This window comes from Solanum stenotomum, chromosome 10 (assembly GCF_019186545.1).
Source record: "Solanum stenotomum isolate F172 chromosome 10, ASM1918654v1, whole genome shotgun sequence".
Classification (NCBI taxonomy): Eukaryota; Viridiplantae; Streptophyta; class Magnoliopsida; order Solanales; family Solanaceae; genus Solanum; species Solanum stenotomum.
Genome location: NC_064291.1, coordinates 43,385,574 through 43,397,638, shown reverse-complemented (window position 1 = coordinate 43,397,638; position 12,065 = coordinate 43,385,574). Strand labels below are relative to the sequence as shown.

The following is a 12,065-nucleotide window of genomic DNA, read 5'->3' as shown; positions in this document are numbered from 1 at the left end:
CATTAGTAGTAGAAGGTGTAGCAAATCAGAAAAGGAGAGCATGATAAAGAAATATTAAAGCATACCTAGAGTGAGTCTAGTGCATGTATACCAAAAATAATATTTATTTATTTTTAGAAGGGAAAGAAACTGTACTAGCTTTATATGATTTCAAAATTAACGTGACATCTATTCTGAACAACTTTCTTTACTTTTCTTCACTACTAACTGCTATTTCCATGCTCCATTTCCAAACTAAATACTCCCTCCGTTTCAAAAAGAATGACCTCCTTTCCTTTTTAGTCTGTTTCAAAAAGAATGACCCCTTTCTTTTTTTGGTAATTTTTTAATTTCAGCTTTCCACGCATGTTTAAGGCCACAAAATTAAAGAGCAATTTTGTACATTTGACATAACTTTAATTTAGGACCACAAAATTCAAAAGTCTTCTTTATTTTCTTAAACTCCGTGCCAAGTCAAACTAGATCTTTCTTTGTGAAACGGAGGGAGTATAATATTCTTTGACGCTATTCTCTCTCAAACACCAGGAAAGTCAACCCACGATAACTGAAAAGGCTCCAAACTTCTTGAATTAAATGATAAAGAAGGCTTGTATGAAAATAACATAAGATATAAAAATAAGAACCTAGCATTCATAATTGACAAACTAAGAAACCATGCAGTCATTGGGTAATTAAGTATATATAGTGCAAATGCATGTAAGATATTGAAGGGAATAACAAATGATCAAATTGCTACAAGTAATACTCCAATATAACAAATAGACACAGATGCTTCTTTATGCTTATCGAGATATAAATTGAGTAAAGGATCTTGAATAAAAACAAATAGGGTTATCCCAAAGTGTGCTTGTCGTAGGTAAAATTTAAAACTTACATCTTGAAAATAACTGATGCATTCAGCATATCTAACACTGTCCAAGTTGCTCTTAGGTTCTTCTTCAAAGTATGTACTGTTGGAAAAATTGTCATTGAAAGCTTCTAAAAAAAACTTGAGTCTCTCTCCCCGTGCAAATTTGGATGGTAGGAATAACACATTGAGATAGGAATCAGCAGAAAGAGAATCATCTAAAATGGCTGGTGCACTTCGAGCCAGATGCTCATACCTTGCATTGTTGCCAGGAAAATCAAGACAAGAATATAACCTTAATAGTGAAGGTAAACATCCCAATAGAGAAATGAGCTGAATAATGCATTTTGTGTGTATCTCACTCAGAGCAAAGAGTGACAAAAGACAAGAACTTAAAGTTATTGACTAAATTTTTTTTAATTTTTTTTTTTTGATGAAGTAAAGTTTCATTGTTTGCATCAAGACGATGCAAAAAGATAGTATAAGGATATTGCAATTGAGCTCACAAACAAAGAAGTTAGCACTTAGCTCCTTAAACAGAGGCGGCTATTTTAAAAACCAGGGAGCTAATAAAATGCAAAAATATATCAGGGGAATCCACAGGGGTTACATTGAACCAACTATATAAATACAAGAGACATCTAGCCTTGAAAAAATGATTTGGAGTTGATACACCATCAAAGCATCTTATATTCCTTTCTGTCTGTAAAGGGATCTTCTTATTGACTAAGTTACGCTACAAAGGATAGTGTTTTTCAAAAGAGAGGTGAGGGAAGTTTGCAATTCAAAACAAAATATTTAAACAAGGGACAAGATGGTCATCTCCAAATCACTTAAAATCTGTTCTCCAATCTATGGTCTACAAAATCTACTGTACTATGCCAGAAACCAGTCAGTACACTGCCCTAACAGGATGAAAACCAGATATTATTCAACCATGAAATGGTTAACAATCAGAACTAGTATGAAACCACCAGTTGGAACATAGCAGAGATTAAAATTGGGTAAATTATAACAGACAAGAAGGAAGTGCTTTAAAATTGCAGAGGGGAAGAAGTTAGAATTTCTAGGTTGAATTCTATGATCGCCAAGTTAAATAGAAACAAGACCTATCACCATACCTCTTCCCCAGCAGAAAAAAGAAAAAATACAAAAGAAAAGGGAAAACAAAATGTAAAACGGTTGGCTCCATTGTGTCAGCAACTGATTTTCCTTGTAAAAATATAGCCCAAAAACAGAAGACATACCTAAAATGTCATTGATAAAAGTAATAAACAGTATTGATGTTTGGGCATAAAACACCGATATACAAGTAGTATACCAAAAAGTAAAACCTACAAAAGATATGGTTTTCTACGAATTTCACACTATCTTATAAGCTAAGAGGAACTTCATGGGTGCACCAATAGAAAATAAGAGATAAGAGGCTACTCCTTAATGGTACAAATTCATCTCTAGGCTTTCAAAAGCACTCCTATTTCTTCCTCTCCACACGATCCACATAAGTGCTAGTGGAGCCACGATCTATGTTCTTCGTCTTCTCCTATTTCTTACTATTCATATCATTGAATAAAAAATCACACCAAAACTAAATTTGATGTTGGGTTTAAATATTATCTATGTAGAGTGTAGTTCTCAAAGAGTATGATCATCCAACCAGAATCCTTTAGATGATTGGTAGGAATAAAATAGCTCAAGACAAGATAAATCCCTAGAGCCATTGACAATCCGCATTGCACAAGTTCTAACACCCCCCCGCACGTGAAACCTGATTCAATGGCATACATGTGGACTGAAGTCTGAAGACTTCTTTCTCTATTTTTTTCGAGTGAGAAGACTACAGTGGCTCATAATGGGCTGAAATGTGTGACTGGAGCATAGAGAGCATGCTTGAAAAGCCAGTGAATGAGCTTTGAGCAGAATGAAAGACCCGACAAACTTGGTGGTTCTAGAACAGATTTAATCGCTCGATGGGCTGAACTTAGAGCAAGGCACAAAGCAGCTCAACTGATTGTTTTGAGAGTGGAGCCTAGAGGGAAAAGATTGTGAAATTGTCCTACCATAGTTAGAGATCAAATACAACGTGAAAGAATCAGAGACTCCAACCCCAAACGTTAATGCAATGTATGGAGTAGCTCAGTGCATTATAAAATACAAAATCCCTTTAGAAACCCTTGCAAAATAACTCTAGGATGCTATTTAACAGTGCCATCTTGCAAATATAGCAGTAGCCTCCTAACTGTTGCTGATTGGCTTTAAAACAACCTAAGAAAAAGAATAGATCTAACTGCATGCATATAGGAAAGATCAGAACCAGCATTTGCAGATATGGTGTCTCATGTGTTCCTTGTACTAAATCATCAACATATACAGTACAAAACTTGTTACTATCTTACATGGACCGAACAGATGAAACATCCACTGGTGGACCTCCTTCAATGGTGCCAATAATCTCCATTATAACAGTTGCAGCATCACCCTTGTATAATTGTAGTGCTTGCCTAAACATTGTCAAAAGGTTAAAAAAGTACGAGATAAGAAATCAAAAATAGGTTTTTATTCGAGGTTGACAAAGAATAGGAAATAATATTATTTTTACGTACTTAAATTTAACACGAGCTTGCGTGTAGCGCTCCATCCTAATCAGAGCATGCCCCCATGCTTTCCACACAGGGAAAACATCAATCTGAGAGTAAGTTTGCCAATTAGAACTACTTTATGGTGCAAAGAGGACAATCATGCACATAGAATGTCTTTCTTATACTACCTTACACTTCTTGCAAGTGTAAACAGCCATGCTGTATTTCTCGTCTAGAATTAATCTATTCCGAAGATGCTCAGATGACTCTTTATCAGCGATATCATCAAGTGAGGCAGCTACTCCGAAACCCAAAAGACTTTGCAGCAATTCAGCACGTACTAGCCACATCTCAGCTTGTCCCAGTACTTCAGACAGCTCATCTGTCAATTGACTACCCACACTAGAGCTGCCAGCATCAGAAGATGCATCATCTGCATCCCGACTTCTTTCCAAATTACTAGACAAGTCAGTGCTTCCAGAAATCTTTCTAAGAAGGGATTTAGCAAAAAACAGGCCCTACAAGATCAAAGCTCAACATATTACTGCACAATTTCATCAGTAATTTGATTTAGTCTACACTGAGAGCAAAGTAGATACCTGAACAAAAGTTTCTGTGGCATGATATGCTCGGCCAATAGTTTCCATAGTTGCATTCTCAGGTATCTTTTGGGAGCTTAATACACTTTTCATCTGGCCTATACACAAGTCCAAAGCACCTTTGGCAGATGCACTCTCATCCGAACACATTGAAAGCAGGGCCTAAATTCCAAAGTATAAATAATTAAGAACTTTAAAACAAAACGAAGCAGTTGAATTGGTGTGTTATAGAGTGCAGAACACAATTAAGAATAAACAGGAACAAGTGCAATTCAAGGAGTGAATTCTGCTTTCATGACACGGAAAATTAGTGCCACATTTTCTAAAATAAAGAGGAGTGATATCATAAAAGTATCCAAGTCCTGTATGTCAAACTATCCTCAATCCCAACTTCACATCCATCCGTTATGGTCCAGCAAAAACATATTCATCTTCAGTTAACAGAGACAAACGAACCACCTCAAAGCTAGCGCCAGGTATGGTCCAGCAAAAACATATTGATCAGAAAGAAAAAAAATGCATACCTTGAAAAGAGTTATATCCGGGGTACTTTCATACCGATGAGAAGAACGGACAGCTTCATCTTTCTTTGGGTCACCTGTGAGCATCCACATCTCAGCAATTGCAACAGCAGGCAGCCGTTCTTGCCCATCTGCAGAAAATAATGTGACACGGTCTTCCTGAATGGAAGTAGTTGGCTCCCAAGCCACCCTCTCTGATTGCATTACTCCAGAGCTCTTTCTCTTCCTATCCTTGGCTGTACCTTTATCTCCAGTTTGGACCCAAGAAAATGCTCTGCGGGCTTCTTTTTGAAAATTACTAAGGCTACTAGTGAATGATGACCTTGTGGGTGTTCCCAATTTTGCCTTCTGTCTTGCTCTTGGAGTTGAAATTGAAATCCTCGGGTCCCTGGAAGGAGAACTAATGCTGACAGCAATAGCTTTGGCAGCATATATTAGAATCATATTGTTGTCTCTCAAGGAGGGGAATTCCTTAAGTATCTGCAAGGAAAAAAACAAGACCACATCAAAGAAAATGACAAGAAAAAACTAACATTCTCTAAGCTTAAAACTTATTACCAGAGAAGCAGATTGAAGTTGTTTTCTCATCAGCAAAACCTCTAGAATCAAATGAGGGTGCTCGTGTAGCGGAGAGCATTTTTGCTGCAACGGTAACGGCAAAGCAGCCAGAACACGTAATCCTAATGCCCAAGAGTTGAGCCTAGAAACTTCCAACTCGGATAAATTATTATCTCTTCTTTTGAGGAAAAAGTGAACCTTCAGAGAATAAAAATAAAATAAAAAATACACTAAAGGAATTGGTAAATTGGAAGGAGAATTTTAAAATTCTGATAGCAATCAATTCCAGAGCAACTCGAATAAAGAATGTTTTAGGAAGAAATGTCATTACGAGAAGCTGCTTTGATCGAAGGTTGGGCAAAAGCTGCATTGCACTCATTGCAACAGGTAAAGCATCTGCAGTATCACGTAAAGAAGAAAGAAAACGTGAAGCTTCTGCAGGGCCTCCACCGTTTAAAGGATCTGCAGTGAGAAGCTTCACAAGTTGACGCCCCTGCAGCTCTCTGCGCAGTTCAATAGATAGCCCTTCACTTTCAGCAACTTTTAAAGCAGCAGAAACAGCTCCCTTCTCAGCTAATCTAAGGGCAAGACCTTCGGGATCTTCTTTACACTTAGACTCCACCTAAAATTCAAAGTCCCACATGAGATGCAAAGGTGAAATCAAACACTGGGAAAGTAAAAGGAGAACTCTAGAAACACAAACGTGATTGTGATCTTAGAATTACCCTAAACCCAACCATAAAAAAGAAGGAAGGAGCTAATAACCTCTAGCCAGCTGTGGAAGCGGTTATCTGCACTTAATATATGGCTGTACCTCAGGAGAGCTTGTCTCATCTGAACAACCTAGTTGTACCATCAATGCATTAAGAGAAAAGATATAAAGTTAGCATGCCAAGTACATATATATAAAAAGCACAAAAAAACCAATGCCTAGCAATAGCAATAAGTGTGAGCTTAAAAAACCATGGAACTCACATACCTCATCTTTAATAGGATCATTTTTGAGCAAGTGGCAGCTGCACATAGTGAGAACATCCAAAGCAGCATCTAGTTCCCATCTATGCAAATATCTGGAGACCCAAAAAGATAGAGCTGAGCTTTCTAAATATCAAACTTCCAGAGTAACACCCAATCTGTGCAATAGTCTAAGTTAAAATAAATTAATTAATTAATCAATGGAACAAAAGGTCTTGGAGAAAGGAGGCTGGCACTAAGGCCCCCTATTGATTTTTTAAATATTATTAGAGGTCTGAGACGAACCCCACACAAATACAAGGTGAATTTGCTCTCCACCCAAACACATAAAAACAATTGACTATGCTACAGTTATTTATCAAAGCAAGGGTATCTCACTTTAGAGAAGCAAAGGAAATAGAGAAATATTTGTTAAGTTGGAAAACTTAGGGACTTGGAGAAAGAAGGTGGCTACGCTCTAGATTCCAGAGCAGGGTAACTTTCTGATAAATTCTTGTAGTCCTTGATTTCAGGTTTGTTTTTCTATTTATTTCTTTTTTATGACGGTGGTGTCCGGGTAAGTTTGCACGCCGAACACTATTTCACCAGATATCTGCTATCTTCTACCAGCACAAACATTAGGTAACTCTGGCCACCAAGGCTTAGACAAATGAGAAGAAGGTTTGCCTTTTTCAATACTAAGAAAGGTAACAATATTATAAATCTTAAGCACACAGGATGTGCTTGAAGTCATAATTACAAGTTCAAAACAAATAAAAGTATGTATCCTTGTTCTTTTTTTCTTTCTTTTTTTTTGGAAACTGATAACTTAGTATATATTGATAGAGACCGATCAATACATGGGCTGTACTGGAGCAACATTTACAAGAAAATCCAAATCATGTTACCCTATGTCTATAATGAATCTACCACATCAATAATAGATACAGGATCATTAGACCAAATCTGAAAATTACACCAAATAGACAGAATGAAAATACGATTTAACTTGATCTGTTCTATACTATTCTCTACATTCTCAAAACACTTTAGCATTCTTCTCCTTCCAAATTGTCCATCATACGCTGGCAAGTATGATTCTCCATGTTGAGAATATCTTTGACTAATAAAAGTGTGCTCTGTAACGGTTTAAGTTTTTAGATGAGATGGTCACACACTTCAACATGGTATCATGGTATCAGAGCAGGCAGAGGTCCTGGGATCGAATCTCACCGCCACCCAAAGAATTTCCATGTGCTTGACCAATGAAAAAGCGTGTTGAGAATATCATTAACTAATAAAAGTGTGTTCTCTAACAACTTAAGTTTTTAGATGAGATGGTCATACACTTTAACACTCCACCTACTTCTTTTCTTTGCATGAATCTCAGCTTCTTTACAGATTTGAAGAGTCTTTGTAACCTTTCTTGGCATAGATCAGGAAAAGCCTTTAGGTTTAGGAATAACCTTCAAAGCTGACTTGTGGCCTTGCAGTGAAGGAACCAATGTCTTACAGTTTCTGCCTGCTCTCCACAAAAAAACACATTTGGGACATAAAGTTATCCGCCTTTCCATGAAATTGTCTTGTGTAAGAACTGCTTCCTTAGATATGAGCCAAATAAAACAGGATACCTTGTAAGTAATATTCACCTTCCAAATTTTCCAAGGCCAGTTGACTGCCATGCCACCAAAGTTCATCTTCCCCTTCTTGTGTTCCTTTAAACTGGCCAATAGTGTTAACGAATTCTGAAACTTTTATGATTTCTCAGTCATTTACTTACCTTCTAAACCTGATTTCCACCCTTCAGGTGTCCACATTTCTGCAATGATTCTTTGCTGTATAGCATTAAGTTGTGAATCTTTGGATAGATACTTCTTAGAACACACATCTCAGGGCACGGATCTCCCCAGAAGCTTGTCTTTTCCCCGTTCTTTACATTAACCTTATTGCTGCTCTTGAAGTCATCCCACAAAGCCCTTATAGATCTCCAAAGATTCACATCATATGGGGATAATTCCCTTGTCATCCACCTATTTCTCCCTCATGCTTGGCTTCAATGACTTCCCCCACAACATTTGTTTGTCATTAGCATGCTTCCATAACCATTTCATTTGAAGGGCCTTCTGTGATTTACAAATTTTTAATATCCAAACCCCCATGTCTTTACTTTATATCATCTTTCCACTTGACCAAATTTACCGTCCTTGTTTTCCAGCCATAGGAACTTCTTCTGATCCTGTTTAAACTGACAGTGATCACTCATGGAATGGGGAATAAAGACATCATTTAAGTAGGCATAGCATCCAAGACTAAGTTAGTTAGAGTTACTCTGCCTCCTAGTGACAATTATTGCCCCTTCCATCTAACCAGTTTCTTTTCACACTTTTCTATTACACTATTCCAGATTTCCTTGGATTTTGAATTGGCATCCCAAGATATGTAGTTGGGAGTGCCCTTCCACCTTGAATTGCATTCGCTGCCTCCATGTTAGTAACTTCATGAATGGGGTAAAAACTTTTTCTCTGGTTAATGTGCAACCCAGAAATTCCTTCATATAGGACCAATATTACACTCAGATATTTGAGTTGATCTTCCTATGCCCTACAAAAGGTGAGTATGTGTCGGCATATTACAGATGAGTCACCTCTAAACTTTCCCTTCCATCTCTAGCCACATCAAAACCTCCCAACCAGCTATTTGTATTTGTTGTTTTGAGCATGTTCTAAAGTCCCATTATAACTAACAAAAACAGGAAAGGGGATAGAGGATCCCCCTTCCTAAGGCCCCTTTATGCTCCAAAGAATCATGTTGGTGCACCATCAATCAATACAGAGAATTTAATTGATGACATAAAGAATTTTATCCACAAGATCCACTTAAGTTCAAATCCCATATTCTCCAAAACTCCAAGTATATCCTCAACTAACATGATCATAAACTTTTTCAATGTCAAGCTTGCATAGTATTCCTGCTTTCTTCTGCTTCAATCTGAACCTTATGATTTCATTTGCCACTAGGACTGCATCCATAATTGCGTACCTTTATTAAATGTCATTTGTTGTGAATCAACCAGCTTTTCCATCACACTTTTCAACCTCTTTGTTAGGACTTTGGAGAAGATTCTACAAATGCGGTTTGTCAGGCTTATGGGTCTGAAATCCCTCAACTCAGTGGCATCTTTCTTCTCAGGAATGAGGGTTATGAAAGTAGCATTGAGGCTTCTTTCAAACATTTCTTGCTCATGGAAATTCTAGAAAGCCTTCATCATTATGTCATGTTTTACAATCTGCTAGCAATTAATGTAAGCCATCAGGTGATGAGGTTTTATCCATTATACATAGCTTGAGACATCTTATCACTTCTTCTTTTTTAACAAAGTTTCTTTATAAACGTTCTTCTCCTCTATTGAGATGATTGGACAGTTTGGGAAATTGCTAGCTAGCCTCTATTTAGGAGTTTTTGTGTAAAGCATCGGATAAATGTCAAATATCTCATTTTCAATTTTGTTTATATCTTGTGTGATCTCACCTTGTACCTCCAATTGATCAATGTTATTGTATCTTTTTTGAGCATTTGCAATTCTGTGAAAAAACTTAGTGGTCATGCCCCCTCTTTCAACTATGGAGTTCTTGATCTTTGTCTCCAAGCAATTTCTTCTCTTTTGAGTAGGTTCTCATATTACAGAAGCACATCACCTTCCCTTATGGGGATCTTCATCTGATAGAGGTTTGTTTCTCTAACTCTATTAGTCAACCCCTCAGTGTCTAACCACCAATTTTCAAATTTGAAGTACCTGTTGTTTTTGTTCCAAGTTCCACCTTGTAGAGCTATTGGTACATGATATGAAATACTCTCTGGTGGGATTAGTTTCAAGTTGTTGAAGCTTTCATCACATTCTTCTGAAATCGAGATTCTGTCTATCCTGGATGTTATTTTATGGTTATCACCTTTGTACCAAGTGAATGTTTCATTCTCCATTTGAAGTCAGAAAATTCCTTCATCCTTGGCACATATCTCTGACAGCACCAATCTCTTCCTGTACGCCTTCTCTCAATGTAGCAATTTGATGCATACACCCCAGTAACGAGGCAAGAGAAACTTTGGAGTTGTGCTTCAAACTTGCAAGTTAGAGTATATGATCCAATCTCAAGTATTTGTCCCTTCCATGTTCTGTTATCCCACATCATCTATATATCCCCTGTTGTTCTACTAGCCTCCAAGTACTCATATTTGATCCATCTACTACCTAAATTTGTTCAACTAACTTTGTCAAATCCTCCTCCAGCTTTGTTTCTTGGAAGCAATAAATGTCTGAATTCAAATCAAAAACCAAACTTTTAACAAGTCTCCTTTTATCTCTACAATTCAATTGCCTCACGTTCCATGAAATTAATTTGAATTGCATCAAGAATCGCAGTGGTTGTTTCTCCCCTTTTCCCTGTTCCCCCAACCTTTGAATTTAACATCAAAGGCCACCAAACTTTTGAGTTCCTAGGCACCTTTGATTTTGGTCTTCCTGCATATTACATAAGTTTCCATTCTCTCTGTTACTATCCACCTGAAGCAGTAGTTCTAGAGCTTCCTCCTCGTGTCCCTGGAAGTCTGCCCCCCCAAGATTTCCCCTAATTTCACCTTGTTTAGTTGAACCCAGAGTGAAGTATCCTTCTCTTTGCCTTGTATGGTTAGCTGTGTTGAAGTGCAAAGAGGCTCGGTATCCTCCACCTCCCAGTTTTCTATCGGTTCTGCAAAATTTTGGACTACTATATCTGTATAGTCCCTTCTATAGTCCTATTAACCTCTCCCCATTGATTGTTGTGAGATTCCGACCCCTTTGTTAGTTGTGAAGGGTACCCACCACTTTCTACTCTAGTCTCCATTACTTCATCCTATGTTCTCCATTATCTGCTTATCGACTGAAGAAATTAATTGTTGAAGAGTGTTATGAAGGACTTCGTAGAAGTCCTCTTTTGTTGAGGAGATGGACCTTAATCTATTTAAATTATGTAAATGAAGTGGGTTGCTGGGTCCGGCCCAAAGGGTTTTTTTACCTGTTGAGCCCAAAGCGTATTGACCTTTGGCTCTTTTCTCATTAAAATCCACCACGTGTTGTGCACACGAGTTAGACTTTCTCGAGTTTTGTTTCTTCCTTCATCGCCAGCCATCCCCCACAAACTTCTCCAATTTCCTAGAAAACTTTGTGCGACCACAACTGTAGGTTTCCACCACTTGATATTGAATTTGTTCTTCTGCCAGTGCCACTGATGTTGTAAGACCTGGTCCGCCATGAATCTATCAGAGAATTCAAACAGAAACCTGCTATTATCCATCTCATAGATATGGACCCCATGGGTGTTTTTCCAAGAAGTTGAGGACTATCTCCTTATCTCACTCAATGTGTGTCTCTCCTCGTTCTCATCTTCCAAGCCCCCTACCAGACATCTGTTTAGCAGCCCTGTCTCTTGGTCTCCAGATTTTACAGATATTTCTATTACCCCCTTTATCCCTCCTAACTCTGCTTCTCCAATTTTCTTTGAGTGCCATTTATTGTCTCTAACTGCCTTTGCATAAGGGTAGTTGATGTCAGTTAACCTGGATGTGCCTGCCATGTCCTGTATCTTTGGGCATTTAGTGAACTCTTCAATTTTGCGAGCAATGTCACACCAACCAGCATCCAATGCTATCTCTGGATAGATCTTCCCCCTTATTTAAGATAACAATGCTCATGTATCTTCCGTGTTCATTTCTTGTTCTGGTGCCGAAGTGCTCTGCATCTCTTTCCAACATTTTCTATCTCCTGATTAAGTATTTTTGATCTTTAGAGGCTTCCTTCAAGTTGAAGCATATTCATTCCATAGCCTTGATGCTCATCTCTGTCCTTTTCATCAGTCCGCGACTTCTCTAGACCCATTTGTACCAGACTGTTGTGTTTGTTGTCATCTCATGATGTCAAAAATTCGAATCAAGCACTGATGTTAAATTTGCTTTAAGTTACTGCAGTAACTTTTAG

At 37.8% G+C, this 12,065-nt stretch overlaps 1 protein-coding gene across 2 annotated transcripts in view; it reads right to left on the bottom strand.

The window, feature by feature from the left end:
- LOC125843251 (uncharacterized) overlaps positions 1-12,065 on the bottom strand; it is a 78,167-nt gene that overhangs the window by 13,287 nt on the left and 52,815 nt on the right. For both annotated transcript variants that reach the window (XM_049522461.1, XM_049522462.1), the window contains 10 exons: positions 6,084-6,174; positions 5,870-5,947; positions 5,436-5,726; positions 5,105-5,302; positions 4,550-5,026; positions 4,026-4,187; positions 3,615-3,944; positions 3,451-3,533; positions 3,244-3,348; positions 875-1,103 (listed from right to left, as the gene is read on the bottom strand). In XM_049522461.1, coding sequence (XP_049378418.1) covers positions 875-1,103; positions 3,244-3,348; positions 3,451-3,533; positions 3,615-3,944; positions 4,026-4,187; positions 4,550-5,026; positions 5,105-5,302; positions 5,436-5,726; positions 5,870-5,947; positions 6,084-6,174 — 2,044 coding nt within the window. The remainder of the gene's footprint in view (positions 1-874; positions 1,104-3,243; positions 3,349-3,450; positions 3,534-3,614; positions 3,945-4,025; positions 4,188-4,549; positions 5,027-5,104; positions 5,303-5,435; positions 5,727-5,869; positions 5,948-6,083; positions 6,175-12,065) is intronic.